We start from the raw sequence: 18,441 nt of genomic DNA, 5'->3' as shown, positions 1-18,441 counted from the left end.
TTAGACCTGCAGCTTCAGCTTCCTTCCATGCTGGGGTCCTAGAGGAAGCACAAGCCTGTGCCCACCCCCAGGCTTGGAAGCCTCAAGAAGCTGCATGCGCAGCTGGACACAGCCAGCCCAGAAGCCCCCGAGCAGCCGTGTGTACCCGGGACTTGGCAAGAGGCCTGCTGCCCCCGGTGCTGTCACTCCCCACAACCATTTCTCCCCAGAAACTCTCCTCCAGGCAGACAATCCTGCCCAGCTCCTGCAGGGCAGCCTTTATTCGTTCCCAGTTTGGCTCTGAGCCAGCCCTGAAAATGCTGTCAGTGTGGGGCACTACACAGCACCCAGAGACCAGCTCCATGGGCTTGGGAGCAAACAGTCCCAACGTCGCCCATCTGGACTCATTTTGCCCATGCAGGAAGCTCCAGGAGGGAGCCAGCCTATCAGCTCACCCCAGAACTGCCCTGCTCTGGGGGAATCTGGTGGGCTCCAGGCCACACATCACCTCCTCACGCCCTGGCCAGGAGCCTTCAGGCCCCAGGCTTATGGAAAGCAACCCACAAGACATGGCCCACATAGCTAAAAAGCAATTTTTTTTTTAATTTTATGAAATCGATCTGTACAAAAGTTAGCATTACTTGGTCAGAAAGTAGCAGAACGCAGCAGGCAAGTGACAGCAAAAGTCTTTCCAAACTTGACACTGAAAAATAGATGGCATAAAAATGAGTTTGCTGCGGTTCCCACCCCCAGAAAGAGATATGCAAAAAAAAAAAAAAAAAGACCCACATTTTTTTTTTCCCTAGAAAAAGGTAGGAAAAGTAGAAAAAGTAAAAAGAAGCAACTTCTCGGGTGTATTCGACTTTACAAAGTTTCAAAGGCACAAGTTTCCATGAAGTAGACGGTTATATGCTCGGCACACAGCAGAAGCAGGGTGGTGAATCAGTACCAGTCTCTACAACTAGGAACCCAGAGACATTTAGTGGAGGTTTAGTTTCACAGCTTGGTAGGTGGCACCAGGGCCTCAGAGCCAAGATTGTTCTTTCACTTTCAGGGAATTTCTGTCTTCTACCATTTGGCACAGCCACGGGCAAGGACCAAGTCCTCCCTTCCCAGCCGACCTGATGCCAGCCAGGGCAATCGACTTTGATCAGACCCACAAGGCAGCTCTTTCCTCCTTCCCTCAGCCCTGGCCTCATGGGCCTCTGCATCTCAGGGCCTCCCAGGCAGCCTCCCAAAGCCGCCAAGCACCGCACCTCCCTCCACCCCCCCCCCCGCCCCCTCGGCAAAGCTTCCTGGCTTTCCTGTCATCTCAAGTTCTACTCTCTGCACAAATCACTTCATTAATTAAAGATAAAATAATACAGAACATAAATACATCCTTAACAGCTTTGAAAACAAACACGTTTAAGCTTTAAAAATAAAAAAATCACTGAAAAAAAAATTAAACGCAAAAAGAGAAGTGCTGGTCACAGCCAAACCTTTTTGGGAAGAGCTGTGACTACCAGGAACGCCTCCATCTGTGTCAGTCCCAGGCGATATCTGAGTGTCAAGGACACGTGGTCACCGCAGGAACATATCCCATGGTCCCAAGGGGCTCTCCAGGTAGGACAGTCCAGAGACCTCAGGCCCCTTCCCTCCTGTCCTAGGTTCCATGGCTGCTGATTCCATCCATCAAGGTGCCCAGCCAGGTGCTCTGTCCACGGGTCCTCACAGAAGGGGCATTGAACAAATGGCTATCCGTGCTCAGAGCAAGAAGGGAAAAAGCCATGTCTGTCGGCAGAGGTGTGGAGGCAAAGGGACATCCTGTGACAGCGCCTGGCTTCCTGCACACAAACCCCACAGGCACCTGATTGTGGTCACGTTGCCTGCTGCTGGCTGGCTGGCACAGGCCTTTCAGGGGAACAAGGGACTTGGCCATCGGAGGCCTGGCCAAGTCCCCGTGATGAGCATCCTCAGGGCCTGGTCAAGGTGGTGTACACAGGCTGGTCCCAGTTGCCACTGGGGCTGTGGGCCGGTGGCACAGAGAGCCCGTTGAGCAGCGGCGAGGCATAGGGCCGGCGGGAGGAGTGGAAGTAGGGGTACTGGTAGAGGCTGGGTGCGTAGCCGGCATAGGGGCTGTAGTAGTTGGAGGCCTGCAGGTCGGTGTAGTCACACTGCGCGCTTGCGAAGGAGCTGGCAGCTGTAGCGGGGGCAGCACTGGTGACGCTGGCCTGGGCGCTGTAGGAGCTGTAGTCGGAGCGACCTGGGGAGCCATGTGGCTGGTCACCATAGTGGCCTGGACTCAGCTGCTCCGTCTTGATGTGCGGCCGTGGGGGTCCAGCCTCAGTGGGTGACGCTGAGGCTGATGGAGCTCCCTTGTGAGCCCACACAGGGGACACCCCGACACTAGCCCCAGAGTGGGAGTAGGAAGTACCCCCATAGGAGCCAGCAGCAGCAGCCTGGCTGGGCTCTGCAGGCAGGGCCGAGTGGCCATTGAGGGGCAGGTACTGGTCGAACTCATGGACGTCAAAGGTGTCCATATTGCTGATAACCTCGCTGCTAAGCTCTGAGATGTCCACGTTGCTGAAGTCGATGTTCTGGCGGCCGCTGTCCACCAGGCGGCGCCCTTCTGGCTTCAGCTCCTGCTTGCCCCCGCCAGCAGGGTGGTGTAGGTCTGTCTTGGGAGTGGTGGGCGGGGTGGGAGGCCCGTGGGTCTGGCCTGAGGAGGAGAGCACAGTGTAGATGAATGCCCCTTCTGTGGGGCGAGGCGGGGCCAGAGGCTGGCACCAGCACCCGGGGAGCGGCGGCAGGTAGGAATCAACGAGTTTTTGTTTCTTTACACTTCCCAGAAATTCCTGCAGTCAGTTCTAGACCTCACTCCTCGGCAGGCCCAGGAGAGAAAATTCCGTTAAGCACTGTTCTACAGGAAGACCTAAGGCCCCCCCAAAGACCAAGATGGGGGAGGAAGATGGCTGGCCTGGCCCCACCAGAGCTAGCAATAATGGGCCACTAGCAGAATGCTGGGCCCTGTGCCCACAACCAAGGTGGATACATACAAGACCCGTTCTTCCCATCCATGCTGAGTTTGCTGACACTCAAGGGCTCTGGCCAGCTAGAACAAAGCTGCCTGGCTGCAGGGACCCCACTCCCTCAGCCCGATTTTAAAGCTATGCTGCTGACCCCATGCAACCAGATGCTCACACATAGCACGGAGCGTGTGGGTAGGTCGAGCTGACATATCTGCATGGAGCACTGGCCATGCAAAGCTGCTGGACCCTCAGCAATCCTGTGGCTTGGGCCCCCCAGTGTGTCAGAAACAGCTGCAACCAGGGGCTTTGGGGGCTTTCCCAGGGTACCCAGGAAGGTTGGCTCTCTGATAGGCGCCTGCCTACCCTGCGGTAAACCCCTCCCCGGGGCTCAGGCCCACTGCTGCTTTCTCCCAGGAAGTCAGACGCTCAGGGACCTGGAGCCCACCTGTGTGGTCACCATGGTGGTGTGTATCACCATGGAGGCCTGCATCAGCCTTGTACATGGTGCCACCAGGGTGGTGGCCCAGCTCCGCCCCTGAGTCAGAGTCGCTCTGGCCCGTCTTCATGCTCTTCCTCCGCCGTGGCTGGTACTTGTAGTCCGGGTGGTCCTTCTTGTGCTGGACCCGGAGCCGCTCAGCCTCCTCCACAAAGGGACGCTTCTCGCTTTCGGTCAGCAAGCTGCAGAGCACACAGCAGGGCTGGCCGCGGGGCCTGGTGCCGCCACGGTGCAGCCAGCCCGCACGCACACGACCGGGAAGTGGGCTGGGTGAGACATGGCCAGGACACAGGCTGGGGCACTGGACCAGGCCTCCCTCCACCTGGGAATCCAGCCATGCATTCACACCTCCCAGGCTCCAAGCAGGCAGCACTCCCCACTAGGAGCCTGGGGGGCCCTTTGGGTCAGGTCTGTGTGGTCAGAGGAATAAGACCCAAACTCTCCACCCTCCTCCTCTGATATCCCCCTTTCCAAGTCTGTTTTATCCCTCCCTTTGGGGCTTTCTAAGGATATGGGTAGGACCTAGCTGAGAAAAACACTATGAGCAAAAATCCACGTGGCGTGGACTCAGCTGGGTTTGCTGTCCCTCCATGGCCAGCCTTCCAGAAGCAATGGCAAAGCCCAGCATCTGTGTTTAGAACACATCCCCAGGGCTAACTGCCTGTGGGGCAGGGTTCAGGGGTGCCAACTGGGAATCCTGTCCAATCCAGTCCAGAGTGCCTGACACTGTGCCCCAGATCCAAGGAGAAGCCAGGAACCACAGACAAAGCACTTGGTGATCAGGTGAGGAGCAAGAAACAGAAACCAGAACCCCAAACCCGAAGTCATCCATCTTAAGCCCAAGCAGAAGACATTTAGCAGGGTGGGCTGTCCCAAGCAGCAAGCCTTCCCTGCTGCCTCCCTGTCTTCTGCAGGCGCCTAGCTGGAACACACCAAAGAGTACACAAAGCCTTTCCTGCACTCTTCATCCACTCCTGCCTTCTTTGCTTTGGGATAGATAGCTAGGAAAAGGGAGAAGCGTGGACTACAGAAGCCAGCAGACCTTTCTGGCTCCCTCTCCATGGGAAATCTCAGGGTTTCAGCCCTTTCTCAGGAGGGAGCACCTCCGATACCAGCTGGCTGCCTGCCCCTGGGCATTGCAGGCCTCCTGATGGGGCTGGGCCACTCACGGGGCCTGTCACAGTCCAGGGCAGGGTGTCCTGGGAGTGGAGGATGCACTGGGAACCGCCACACCAGCCACTGCCTTCCACCCACCGCCTTCCACCCACTTCCAGACCTGCACCTGATGACTGGTCTGGGCTAGCCAGAAGGTATTTTCCCCTTCGGACCCATCATGGAACCGTCAGGAGGAGGCACTGCCAGAGCCTGGAACAGACCACCAACTCCACCAGCCCCTCCACTCCCCCACGAAGTGGTTGTCCACTGCGCTACATCCCCGCTCCTGCCCGCCTTGCCTGATCCTGCACTCACCGCCACAGCTTGCCCAGCGTCTTGCTAAGTTCGGCATTGTGCAGGTGCGGGTACTGGTCCGCCAGCTTGCGGCGCGCCGCCTGCGCCCACACCATGAAGGCGTTCATGGGCCGCTTCACGTGCGGCTTGGCCTTCAGCGCTCCACCGTTGCCACCACGCACGGGCATGGGTACCAGGCTCCAGTCGTAGCCCTTGAGCACCTGCGACACCGCGTCGCGAATGCAGGCCGGGAAGCGCTCGTCCGCTGCCTCGGATGCATCGCCCCGGCCGCCGCTCCCCGTGCCCGCCGCGCGGCCAAGGCCCTCGGAGCCCGCGGGAGACGGAGGCGCATCCGAGTCCGAGTCCTCCACGTGCGACATGGAGCTGGCGGTGCCGGACGGGCTGCAGGGCGGCTGGGCGCGGGACTCACTCATGTCCAGCATCGGGGCCGCGCGCGGACCGACGCTCGCTGTGTAAAGCGCTCGGGCGCCTCCCGGCTGCGCTGCGGCCGCGGCAGGACCCAAGATTGCTGCGCGGGGCCCGGCCTTCGTCCCCGTCGCCGCTCCCACTCTGGCTCCGCCGCGCCGCAGCTCAGTCCTGGCTCCGCGACCCGCAACAAGTTTCTTTAAGCGGAGCACGAGGCCCCGCCCCGCCCGGCCGCGGTTGGCCGGCGGCCCCCCCAGGGCGGAGCCTGACCGAACGCCCCGCCCGCAAGAAACCCGCGGCCCCCGCCCTCTAGGACGCACCACGTGGGCCCGCGCGTCCCGCAGCCGGCGACCTGCCCGCCTCTGCTCGGTTCCCCGGAGCCCAGAGGGGAGAGGGGCGCGGGCGGGGCTTTGCGGCGCTCGGTCCTGTGCAGCTCAGTGCGTCCCACGCCGCGAGAGGAAGTGGGGCGCTGGGACCTGGCCGTAGGCGCACGGTGGGTCTAGAGCCCGGACGCCCCGCCTGCACCTCGTGGCGCGGGAACAACTGCCGGTGCCGAAGCCTGGGTCCTCGGCTCTGGGCCACGCGACGGCGGGAGCCGCCGGCTGGTCCAGGTAGCGCGCGCCCCCGAGCCGGGGGACCTGGGTCGCCCGCCGCGTCCGGGGCAGCGGTGGGGGCGCGGTTGCCGGAGCCTGGCAGCCAGAGGGGCGGGCTCTGGGAGGGGCCGACTGACCACTGCCGCTGTCGAGTCCCTGGGGCCGCTGGCGGATGGGGCGGCCGGACGCGGGGGCCCGGGGCCTTCCGGGCGTGACCCGGGGCGGGGGTGCAGACCCTGGGCGGGCGGGCCTGGGTGGTCCAGCGGAGGCGGAGGCCACGCCAGGCCGCTGCGCCTCAGGCGCCTGGAGAGGAGGGGAGGGGGCCGGTGTTCGGGCCAGGGTGACAGCGGGGTCGGAGAGGGGACATTTCCCAGGCGAGTGCTGAGCCCCGCCCCCGCGAGCTGGCCCCAGGCCTGGCAGTCCCCAAGGGTGGCTTGGATTCCTTTCCCAAAATCTAGGGAGGCGACAGGTCTGCCGGTCTGCCACCCCAAGCAGGCCATCTCCCCCTAGCTGGCCTGTGAGGCCCAGGTGACCCTAAGCAAGGCCCCCTTGGTTCTACTGCGCAGTCCCAGGCCCTCGACCCTAGGGTCATAGCTGTCACATCGCAGTGATCCTCTTCCTTCTAGGACAGCAGAAATGGCTGCTTTATTGCAAGGAAAAAAATCCAAAAGGAGAGCCCACTGACCAGAGGGTGGGCACAAGTACACACTCGCCAGTCACCTTACCAACTCAGCTGCCCTTGGGAGACAGTCCAGGGCCACCTCCTATCCCGTTGCTGCCAGACCCAGAGACCATCTCACCCTGGAGACCATCTCCCCAGCCTCCAGGCTCCGGAGCCACCTCTCCAGTCTAGTCAGAAGGCTTTGGCCCTTGTCTCCTTGGGCTAGGGAACCCTGAAGTCTTGTTTTGGGACACCTTACAGCTTGCACGCTGAGGGTTGCAGGACCTGTTCTTGCCACCTCCTGGGCTGACATCTAACAAGGAGGTGACTGAGAAGGCACCATCTCTGCCAAGTGCTGTCTTCACATATTGGGATTCCGTCCTCTGAGCACAGGTGGGGAGCTGGCTCCCTTCCCTCTGCCCCCTGCCAAGAAAGACCCCTCCCTACCAGTCTGTGGTGGCTTTCCTTCCCTCCTTACCTCTCTGTGGTCTTTGAAGCATCCCAATCAGTGAAGACCACTGAGGGAGGGTGGAGTGCAGGTGGGGCTTCTGCCTGGGCACCTGTGGGACTTACCGTTGGACTGAGAGTTACTCATGCAAAAGAGGAGCTATCAGAGGTACTGAGGATGATCCTGGTCCAGCCAGGCTGCCTCTTAGCCTCTGTGCCCGGGGGCTCAGATCTGCCCCTCCCTGGCCTGGTGCTGTTGGGGTCACAGGTCTTAATGATGAGATCCCTTTTGCCAAGAAAGCACAAAGCAAAGCTTGGGTTAGATGCTTGGGATGAGCGGGGCAGCCGCTCTCTGGCCCCCCAGGGGGCATCACAGGCTCATTTCTCAAGTCCTTAGGTCATGATGAGGTGACTCCTGAGGCTCTTGAAGGAAAGGAGGCTGATCCCAGGAGACCAGTGCCTGGCCCAGGTTACTCTGACCCCCAGGGAACTGACAGGGGAGGTGCTGGTGGGCAGCCCCTGTCATGCATGTGCAGGCCACCCCAGGATGGCAGGGAGAGGCTTAGCCCTGGCCAGCCCAGGATCAGGCCCTTAGGCTCAGTGCAGTCTGCCTGCATGTTGGGGGAGGGGTGCCCTGAAGTCCACCTTCCAGGGTCATCTCTCGGCCATCTCGATGTCTTCAGGAAGATGCCAGCTCCATTAGTGCTGACTTGGGTTCCTGTCCTCAGCCACCAGGCAGGTGCTGAGTGAACACTGGGATATGGCTTCCAGAAAGGGAGATGGCTAAGGTGGGTCATGTGTACGGATTAAACACGGCTTTGGGCCAGTACTTTTATGGGCCATGTAGTCAGGGGCACACAGGGTGGAGTGGGTTTACACTTTACACCTGAAGTGTCTCGTCTGATACAAGATACCTGGGCCTCCAGCCCCAGCCCTGTTCCTGTCCTGGCCTGGGGGCTCTTCCAGGAATAGATACCCCCTTGCCACGCTGCCTGTGGGAGGCCTGTGTGCAGATGGAGCTGGGAACTGCAGGGCCAGCTGTGGACTGAATGCCATGGGGAGGAGGATACCCACTATGCTGACCGTCCACTGCCCTTCTCCCTGTCAGTCTGCCTGGCCATCCTGAAGTCAGGGAGGCCACTTGTCCTTGTGCTGTCTTTAAAAGAAAAGCATTGAGGGAGGGTGGAGTGGGCCTGTGAACCCCAGGATGGCATGTCCTCTGTTCACAGCCCTGACCTGGGCCTCCCTTGACCCCTTCGTCCAAAGTGTCCTGTGAAGCAGCCAACACGGTGTCCCAGCACAGCACTGGAGATTAATTGGTGCTTTTAATTGCTTGCTGGTCTGGCAGAAATGAAACAAGGCAACAGAGAGGGGTGAACTGCTCAGAGCTACAGTTCCTAAAGGCAGCTCAGCCTGCACTGCTGGGTCGCAGAGAGGCAGCAGAGGGCCCTGCTTGGTGCCCCCCAGGAGTCCTACCTCCCTATAACAGATGTTCAGGGCTCTGGGCCAAGCTGTTTGCTGGTCCCCTTTCCCTTAATTTAGTGGTCTCAGGGATGCTGAGAACGCTGGTTGGAGCAAAAGTTCTGGTTGGGGCCACAGTGGATCCCTCAGTGGAGCTGACGTCTTCTGCCAGCTTGAGAGCTGGCACACACCATCCTTCCATGCACTCTGAGGGTGACAGAGAGCTGCCCACATCCCTGCTTCTTGGCCCTGCAGGGGCAGCATTCCCTGGGCTCCTGTGCCTGGAGCTGGTCCCCCTGCAGCCTGCCCGCTCCTGGCACTATAGCCAGCTGCCAGCAGCACCTTCCCCAGAAGCAGTAGAGTCTGTTGCTGCACTTCCTAGGCCCATCCCTGATCATGTGGGGTGGAGTGGGTTTGCACCTTGCACCAGAAGGGTCTGGTCTGATACAAGATACCTGGGCCTCCAGCCCCAGCCCTGTTCCTGGTATTCCTACCCAAACCCCTTCCATGCTTGTTCCCCCACAGCCTTGTTCCATTGCAGTGCCTGGCTACCCTGAACTCTGGTTGCCTGCCCACCTGGCCTTGCCCACTGGAACTCTGCCCTTCACCCTCACCAGCTCCATGCCACCCTCCCCTGGGCACTGAGCTCCACTGGGAAGTGATACATGGGCCTGAGAGCGGCCGTCTCATCTACGTGCAAGAGGAGAGCCAGGACACTGATGGGGACTCTTTAGAAAAGCAGCCTTCTGGGCCCACAGGAGGCTGAAATCTATGTCCACCTTTCCAAGCCCAGCTTCCCAACCTAAGGAGGCTTCTTGCCCATCATGTCCATGTTTGTGACCCCTGAAGTGGAGCTGGTTTTAAGTACAACTACAAAGGCAAAGGGTAACTTGAAGTAGAGCTATCACAAAGAAATCTCTTCTTGGTCAGAGGGGTTCTATTTGGCTCTGGTCCTGGCCTCCTCTGCTGAGATGGAAGGTTCCAGACACCCATCAGTGCCAAAGGCAAATTAAACATACCCATGAAAAGCTCTCTGTCTCCCAAGCACTTCCTTCCTGAAAACAGTGAGGGAAGGAGGTTTTAGTCAAGTACTGCAGTGAGTCTGTGGATGACATGGCTCCCAGGCTATGCCAGGCTGGGGGTGCTGGGGTGCAGAATCCAGTGTTGGGTGAACCTTTGCTTCTGAAGGTCCTGGTAGGGTCACAAGCACAGAAAACTGGCTGTGCCTCTGAGCCAAGGACCACAGTGCCCGACATTGGGTGGCCCTGCCCACAACACATGCTTGGTGGTTTAAAAGGCTATTTGTTAGGCAGCACTATTGGGGTAACTGATGACCAGCGGAGTGACCAGTCCAGCCCACAGGCTAGGCAGTTTCCAAGATTTCTTCCAATCCAGAATATAATTCCAAGTAGAAGAAAAGGACTAGGGCATTTGGCACAGGGCTATGTTGCTGGGACGCAGCTGCATGGAGAAGCTTAGCTTTCCAAGCTGCCGAGAGCTGTGGCTCACCAGCTTGCAGGGCACTCAGGGCCACATCTCCCAGGGTGCAGGGGGAGCAGGGACGCGCAAGAGGAGACCTCCGAGCCAAGCAGAACAGCCGCGGGAGTCACGGTCAGCAAATGGCACAGCACCTGCTTGCTTGCCCCCACCCGCACCTGCCAGCCTCCCACGGGGGTTTGGCCGCTGGACAGTCAGGGTGGGATCAGCCCAAACTGACCATCCCTCCTAGAGAAGACAACAGATGTTAGCATCAACGGGTCCTGCTCCCTTTCCGCAAACAGACTTCAAGACGTGAAAAATTGGGGTAAATGAGGGGTGCACGATTAGATTTGGGCCCAAGCTGGGTTCTTGTGGGTGCCAGAGACAGCTGCAACCACATGTCAGGGACAATGGCCCTGATGCGGTGGGGGCTGCCAGGCTGGGGTGCCCGGGGACAGCTGGACGAGGTGCTGACAGAGGGCTCATTCCTCTGTGAAGCCGCTGCGCAGCTGCTGGGAGTGTGGCCAGCCTTGGGCTGTGTGCCTCGTCCCGGGGGCTGCCCTGGAGGAGGCTGTGGGTGGCTGGGGCGCAGGGTCCACCTGGGTCAGGCGGGCTGTGGTCCCCTGATGCCAACCAGCTCAGTCAGGTTCTGGCAGCTCCTCTGGGGCCCTTCCCTCCCGATTCCCCTTTCTCAGCTCTTCTCCTCCCACGGTCCTGGGGCAGCCCCAGTATCTCAGCTCCCCCTGGCCTCTCCTCTCAGCTTTACATTTCCTCCTAGTTCTTGCTTGACAGTAAAGCTCAGGACCCTCCCCTGCCTCAAGGCAGAGCTTGGCCTGCAGGTGGCCTGCAGGGTGCAGGACAGCACCCCAGGGGATTCCACCTGGCCTGCAGCCCCCTCTCTGTGCCAGAGCCAGCCTCAGCCATGCAGCTGAGTCTGGATCTACAGAGGTTTTGTTTTTGATGTGGGGCAACTTCTTAGGCCTAAGACAGCTGTACCTTAAACTAGATGCTCCTTAACAGAGAAATAGGTTGAGTTTTGTAGACTTTCCCCCACCAGCAAAAGCAAAGCCTTCCAGGTGATTGTGAAACTACTTTGAGGACATTCTTTGTTGTTTTATTTTTAAATTTTTTATGTGTTTACTTTGTAGTACTGGGGCTTGAACTCAGGAGTGCTCTGCCAATAAGCTATATCCACATCCTTTTTATTTGAGACAGGGTCTTGCTAAGTCCCTGAAGGTGGCCTTGAACTTGTGATTTTCTTGCTTCAGCCTCCTGTCACTGGGATAGTCACTGTGCCTTGCTCTTTTACTTTTAAAATTGAGGTGAAATTTACACAGCATGAAATGACCACTGTAAATGGCTCTTCATACATTCACAATGCTGCACATCCAGCCTCTATCTGGGAACCCACACCCACCAAGACTCACACCCCTTCCCCCTCCCAGCCCAGACGACCTCCGGGCTACCTTCTTTTCCCTTGGAGTTTCCCATTCTGGAGAATTCCTGCAAGAGGAATCACACAGCTTGTGTCTCTCTTCTCACTTAGCTTAATGTTTTCAAGTTTCACCCATGTGGTAGCACACGTCAGAATGTTGTTCTCCTTTATGGGCAAAAAGTACCATAGTGCAGTTTCAATTAAATTCAGGTTGAAATGGGTGAGATCTCAGTCATCAGCCGGCCACTCCTTGGGGGAGCTCTGCCCTGAGTGACCTGTGCTTGAGCCAGTTCCAGACAGTCTCCTGGGAAGGCAGACCCAGCAGGAAACTCAATCTGCAGAGGACGCAAGCTCCCAGCAGACCCTTCCGCTGGCCTCACCCACCCTGGGCAAATCCAGAGAGGGAGCATGGAGCCAGCCGAGCCCGAGAGCTGGATGCCAGAACAAGGGGCCCTTTTCTGCTCTGCACAATGCCCCATTGTGCCCTTCTGAAGGGAGGACAATGCAGCCCCAGCAAGGGGAAGCTGAGGACAAAAGAGCCCTTTGTGAGGACTGTCCCCACCTGAAAGGCAGCACCCAGGGTCACACCTGATGGCAGAGCTGCCCTGCCTTGCCTTCCGTCCAGTGCAGCTCTGGCCTCCAGACTGGGACCCGGAGAAGCTCTGCAGGCTTGGCTGTCTTTCCCAAACAGCAGTGCTGTCCATCCCATGCCTGGCATCCAGACAGCAAGGAGGAAAGGTGCAGGGCAAGGGCTCCCATGGAAGAACTGTTCCTCCAGTTCCCAAACTTGGAGACCTTGGGCACATGTTGCTGCCCTGCTGGAGGCACAACAGGATGTGGCAGGTGTCCGTGCCACCCACTGCAACATCTGTTATAGGTCACACTTCACAGCTGGGGTCCTGAGGGAGGGTCTCTCAGAAAAAATAATGGCAAGCTTTGAAAAACTTATATAAGATGTACATCAGTGCTGTTACCCCAGCAACAGGGGAAGGCTGGGGTTGGGATTGGAGAGGAGTCCCAGCAGTTACCCATCTGGCTTAACTTGGAGAGGGGCAACTGTCCACAGACAACCTCTCATGATGCTTGCACTGCAGGTGGGCGAGGGTACAGACAGACACTAAATCCGGATCATTTGACCATGCAAGCATTGATAATTTATATGTCAAAACACTGAGAACAAAATTCAGAAACTAAAGACAAGAAGATGTAATACCAAATAGAACCAAGAAAAACATTTGAAATATACACAAAGAAATAGGACCTTTAGTATGTAAAGAGTGCTAACGAATGAAGAGGGAAAACCCCACACCTCTCTGATTGCTTCCCAAGAGCCCTGCAGTTCACCTAGGGTTGTGCCCACAGTCCTGCGCGCAGTTTCCCTCTGGGAAGTCTCAGGAATGCCTGATTCACCGATCCACAGTCTCAGAGCAACACCCCCCGAACAGCGACTGAATGGCTTCTACTATCAGAAGCAGAGCTGCTGGCTTTCGTGGGGTCCTGCTCTGGTCTGTAGTAAGTTCTTCCCTCCTCTGAGTCCTCGATGGCCCCTCTTTGCTCAAAGCCTGTAGGAACGTTACCTATCTAGTAGGGGCTTAGATGGCTGTGCAGACACCCCCGTGGAATTTCGGGTGGGCTAGGAAGCTGGAGTCGGCCCTGCCCACTCTGTACCCCACCAACTGCGTCGGCTGCCCAGCTTCCTCTGCGGAAAGCAGAAAGGAGGCGTCTGCACCCCGCGATCCTCGCGGCCCGGCCTCCCCTGTGCAAGCACCGGATCCACACCGCAGGGAGCGCAGGACGCACTTTCCATTAGCCTCCATCGCGCTCCTTCCCTAGAAGGCCGGCGCCCGGGACTTTAGCAACACCGGTTGGCGGAACGAACCAAGGAGTGAAGGAATCCTGAGCGGCCCCTGGGCCCTCCCAGCCGCAACGCCCCCGAAGCTTGCGGAAGGGGGGTGCCTGTCCGCGCGTGGGCAAGACCCACCAGACAGTGGGCGTGGTCAGGGCGTGGTCTCTGCGATCCGTCCTCCCCGCGCAGGCGCTGAGATGGCAGCAATGGCTGCGCCCGAGGGGTCACTGAGGAGGCGGAAGGCCGGGGGCTCGGGTCCAGGGCCTGGGTCGCCGCCCGCACCAGGACGCGATGACGCTGGCTGCTCCACCCGCCTGCGCACAGGCACCTTCTGGCTGACCAGAATCGTGCTTCTGAGGGCCCTCGCCTTCGTCTACTGTAAGTACCCGGCGGCTCAAGAAGCCGCCAGCGTCCCGCGCCCCGCCCCTGCGCGGGAGCCCGCGCCCCGCCCCTGCGCGGGAGCCCGCGCCCCGCCCCTGCGCGGGAGCCCGCGCCCCGCCCCTGCGCGGGAGCCCGCGCACCGCCCCTGCGCGGGAGCCCGCGCACCGCCCCTGCGCGGGAGCCCGCGCACCGCCCCTCCCCCGTCCCCCCCCGTCTGCCGGCTCCGCCCCCCGTCTGCCGGCTCCGCCCCCCGTCTGCCGGCTCCGCCCCCCGTCTGCCGGCTCCGCCCCCCGTCTGCCGGCTCCGCCCCCCGTCTGCCGGCTCCGCCCCCCGTCTGCCGGCTCCGCCCCCCGTCTGCCGGCTCCGCCCCCCGTCTGCCGGCTCCGCCCCCCGTCTGCCGGCTCCGCCCCCCGTCTGCCGGCTCCGCCCCCTGCACGGGAACCCGCGCCCCGCTCCTGCACGAGCCCGCTCGGTCCCCCCACTCCCCCTCGCACTGGAGCCCATCCTATACCTACAAGGGAGTCTCTCCCCTGCTTGAGTCCGCTTCGCCCCTGTACGGAAGTCTATTTCTTCTCCCGGTGTCCTGCTCCTTCCTGCGAGACTGGACCCTCGTTAGGCTACCGGTGTGTGTGCCTAGATTTTCCTTGAGATTGTATGAAGTTGTGTTTCCTTCTTCCTGTATAGGGTCTCAGCGGGGCTGCCCTAGGGGTTAGGGGAGAACAAGGGCTTTTAGCTGGAAACTTCGACATGGTCACCTTTGCCTTCTGTTGCCACTCATGCCCCGCCCTGGTGGGGGTGGGGCAGCTGCCAATCCCAAATATTTCCCACTTGGGTCCCCCAAAACCCTGAATTTTGGTTTGAGGGTATGGTTCTCTGAGCATGTGGCCCAGCCTGTTGATAAGGAAGACTAAACAGAGTCCCTCGTAAGCCTGAGGGCCGAGCCAGGACAGCCCTGCTGGGCTAGGGCAGTCACCCTTAGCTCCAGAGGGGCTGTCCTGGCCCTGCCTAGGCATGGCTTTCCATGGTGGGTATAGAGTGTCTCTGCTTCATTTCCTCACACGTGGAAGGAGTTGCTGAAGCTGGCTTGTGGAGGAGCCAGGTCCACTTTGGGTTTTGTGAGAGTGCAGAGGAGAGCTGGGGCCCTGCCCAGTAGTCACTGGGGTTGCCAGTGTGAACTTCCACTCAGCCTCTCTTTAAGCTACTGTGGAAAATAGCCATGCTCGGGGTTGCCTCATCCTGCAGAGTACTAAGGAGTCATTCTGAAAGTTTGCAGGGACACAGATACAGGACCAACCTAAAAGTGCATTTGTGAGACCTCACTAGCATGAAGCAGGGGAGCCTCCAGCACAGATCTGTAAATTGGGGCTCGGGTTTCCACATGAGCCAGTGGAGCTTTTGGTCTCTGTTTACTTCGGAGGGAACCACTGTAAGCCACAGAAAGGAGCAAATATTTTCAATCTGGTGCCTAGCAATTTGCTGTGATCCATGCATTTCTTTTCTACCTTGTGAGTAAGTGCATCTAGGGAGAACCAGTTTTCTGTCTTCAGGGTTGTGGTTTTCTGGCTGAGAGTGGTGGGCAAGTGGGCAGTCCTCCTGCAAGGGCTCTTTCTGGGAGGTCCTGGATCTCACTGGCACTGCATCACACTGTCTCTCGGGATCCCAGGGCTCTTCCAAGGTGCTATAGGACTTCTCCAGATATTTCACTGAAATGTTGAGTCTTGCGATACTTCCAGCTACTGAAGGATATGTGATCAAACATAACCATGTGTGTTCTATGGAAAGCCTCCTGTTGAGAGGCATTGAATTTAGGGAGGCTTGACCTCGTGCACAGCGTCTTACGAGGCACATGACAAAGGTGCTTTTGGTGAGGAGACCTGCTCAGGAAGAACAGGACAGTTGCTTGCCAGTGAAGCCGCGCAGCCAGCTGGAGGCCGACGGCGGTGCCCTGCCTTCTGGGTACCTCCAATAGGGCATGGTGTATTTGTGAAGTGCTGGCATGTGTAGGTGCTAGGGGTGAGTTCTACCCAGATCTGAGTGCATGGGGCCAGCTGCTGGGCATATGCTGGAGCTAAGGCCAGGCCACCCGGGTCCCTGTCACTGTGGCACATGGACTTGCCCTGAGAATGCTTGTGGTGCTGCAAGCACCACACTTGTAGCCCACGGTGCTTCACGGTGCATTCACTGGGTTCGCCATCATCTCTGGGGGACAGCAAAGGGCACCATCAGTCCTGCCTGTGAGTCACCATGAGTGTGGGTAGTGAAGATTCCCTGGAAGGATTGAGGCTTTGGAGGAGGTGGCGGGCCCCTGGACCCAGGTTGCTGTTTTCCTGTGATGGGACTTTGCAGCCCAAGTCATGGAATCAGATACTCTGGAGTATGAAATGGCACCCACTGTTGCGGTCCCCAAGTGCAATGAGGAAACAGCCTGAGAGTGGGCACTGCATTCAGGGTCACAGGACAATGTGGGTTTCCCTAAGACTGCCCTCTCCCAATGGTCATTGCATCAAAAAATGTGACCTGTTGTTCTCTGAGGAAGAGGGAAGCTGGCAGAGACCCCCCAGAGCCTTCCTGGGGCATGGCAGGAGGGTCTGTGGCTGCGTGCTCACCAGCTGAGCACAGAGCTGTCATGCCGTTGCCCACTCTAGAAATTAAACAGAAGTACCAGGACACTGTGCTGTGATGGGGAGTGGTGCAGGGACAGGCCTCCAGGGACCATCACAGCCCTTTGTGCAGTGGCTCCAAGCAGTAAGGGATTCTTTTTTTTAAAAAAAAATATATTATTTAGTTTTAGGTGGACACAATATCTTTATTTTATTTTTATGTTGGTTGAGGATCAAACCCAGGGCCCCGCTCATGCCAGGCAAGCACGCTACTGCTTGAGTCACATCCCAGCCTGAGTAAGGGATTCTTTAAAGCACCCCATGAGAGGATGTTGAGGAAATGACCAGTGCAGAGCCTCTGAAACCCCTGCCATGGGCTCCTGGAACCTGTGGCAGTGCGGTGTTTGCTAAGGCTGCCTGGAGGCGGGAGGATGCATGGCCTCACCCTGCTGCCAGGTGCTGTGCAGAGGCTAGATACACACTTGTGTTCCCTGGGCTGGACTCAGGTGGACTGTCCCCCTGCTAAGGATAGTTGCACCCATGTGCAGGACTCATGTGGGTAAGATTTCTTTAAAAACCTGGTGTAAAGGCTCCAGGCCTGGCTGGGGCCAGATGCAGTGTGCGTGGGTTTGCCTGCCTGCTGCACTGCCCTGGGGAATGCAGTATGCGGGAAGCCTGTCAGGTGCATCCTGGGCAGCTGCTCTGGTGTCCTTGCGTGTGCGGCAGATGACTCCACAGCAGGTGAGGTGAGTCTACATAGCACTGGGCAGAGCCAGGGCTTGTCAGCCCTCTACTAAGGGAAATCTGGTGGGCCTGAGACTACCTTGATTGTTGAACTTTAACATTTCTTTGGAAGATTTAAGAGAAAAGTGGAACCAAAAGTATCCCTGTTCTTGCTTGCTGAGTCTGCTATGTGAGTCCTCAGGAGGCAGGTGCTGTTCCTCCTCTCCAGGCCTGGTGGTGGGGGGCATGTGCTGCACGGCTTCCACGGCTTCCTCCCTAGGTGGACAGGCATGGGCTCTCTCTCATGGTACCAAAGCAGCAAGGTTCTTTCCAGTCATATAACCTGGGGTCTGAGGCTATGAGTGCTGCCGTGAAGGTGTGGTCTCTGGGGATGAACTCAGACTTGGGGTTCAAGTTGAGGCAGCTGGGCTTCCATGTGAGTAGTAGTGCAGCCTTCAGCTCTGTGGGGTCACCCTCCTGACAGGCACTGGGGCAGTTAGAAGCCGTGCTTCCAGGGCTTGCTCCCACTCACATCCCTGTGTGTGGCCTTTTTCTCCCAGCCGTGGCATTCCTGGTGGCTTTGCAACAGAACAAGCAGCTGATTGGTGACCAAGGCCTGCTGCCCTGCAGGGCATACCTGAAGAGCGTGCAGCAGTACTTCCGAGGACGGGGTGCCTGGGATGCCTGGAGCTATGCACCCACCATCATCTGGCTGCTGGATTGGTCAAACATGGACTTCAACCTGGACCTGCTGGCTCTGCTTGGATTGGGCATCTCGAGCTTTGTCCTGATAACTGGCTGTGCCAACATGATCCTCATGGCTGCTCTCTGGGGTCTCTACCTGTCCTTGGTCAACGTGGGACAAGTCTGGTGAGTAGAGCTAGGGCACAGGCAGTGCCAGGCCTGTTACTACACCAAGTGGATGGAGCACCCTGCACATACTCCTCAGGGCTCTTGGTAACTGGAGGGAGCATGAGTCTTCTTAAATCAACCCAGAGGAGCGTCATGGTCACTTAGGAGGTGGTAGGGGCTGCTGATTGCCACTGGGCAGGGCCTTTCTGCTTGTAGAGGTATGTCCCTACTTGGGACTACATTTCCTGCCTGCTCGAGCCATGGCAGATGGGAAACGTGGAGGCAGAGTCGCTGATGGGCTGCTGCACGTGTGCTGAGGGACAGGGCCTGGCTCAAGGCATCCTCCTTCCTCCCCTCCCTGCACTAAAGGAGCCACTCAGCCAGCAGCAGGCACTGTTGGAATCACAGATTGGCCCTGTCCCTGATCCTAGTGTGGGTTCTGGAACTGTGAAGATGGGGGCGCTGGACTTGTAAAGGCCAAAGTCCTGTGGACCACAGATGGACAGGCAGCTCTGAGTGTGGGACAGTGTCTCCTGGACATGTGGGAGGTAGACCTGGGTACCTGTGTAGAGATGTAGCCTGTGAAGGACTTCTGGGGCTCC

The 18,441-nt window shown here is 58.5% G+C and overlaps 2 protein-coding genes across 7 annotated transcripts in view; one reads left to right on the top strand and one right to left on the bottom strand.

Annotated features, from left to right (window-relative positions):
- Positions 1–562: 562 nt before the first annotated feature.
- Sox8 (SRY-box transcription factor 8) lies at positions 563–5,551 on the bottom strand. The gene is made up of 3 exons (XM_005323631.5): positions 4,957–5,551; positions 3,436–3,668; positions 563–2,680 (listed from the first exon to the last, which is right to left on the bottom strand). Exons 1-3 carry the CDS (start codon positions 5,376–5,378, stop codon positions 1,935–1,937), a joined length of 1,401 nt encoding a protein of 466 aa, XP_005323688.2. The 5' UTR covers positions 5,379–5,551; the 3' UTR covers positions 563–1,934.
- Positions 5,552–5,719: 168 nt separating this feature from the next.
- Positions 5,720–18,441, top strand: part of Lmf1 (lipase maturation factor 1) — a 73,252-nt gene continuing 60,530 nt past the window's right edge. Inside the window, exons 1-2 of one of the 6 annotated variants that reach the window (XM_040278649.2) lie at positions 5,720–5,854; positions 17,548–17,857. In XM_040278649.2, coding sequence (XP_040134583.2) covers positions 17,718–17,857 — 140 coding nt within the window. In that variant the 5' untranslated portion in view covers positions 5,720–5,854; positions 17,548–17,717. Of the gene's footprint in view, positions 5,855–9,947; positions 13,662–14,006; positions 14,288–17,547; positions 17,858–18,441 lie in introns of those variants that run through there. The other 5 variants (XM_078024388.1, XM_040278647.2, XM_005323632.5 and 2 more) reach the window with 5 other exon arrangements.

This window comes from Ictidomys tridecemlineatus, chromosome 10 (genome assembly GCF_052094955.1).
Source record: "Ictidomys tridecemlineatus isolate mIctTri1 chromosome 10, mIctTri1.hap1, whole genome shotgun sequence".
Taxonomy (NCBI): Eukaryota; Metazoa; Chordata; class Mammalia; order Rodentia; family Sciuridae; genus Ictidomys; species Ictidomys tridecemlineatus.
The sequence above is the reverse complement of the archived record's forward strand: the minus strand, read 5'-3'. Positions and strand labels throughout refer to the sequence as shown.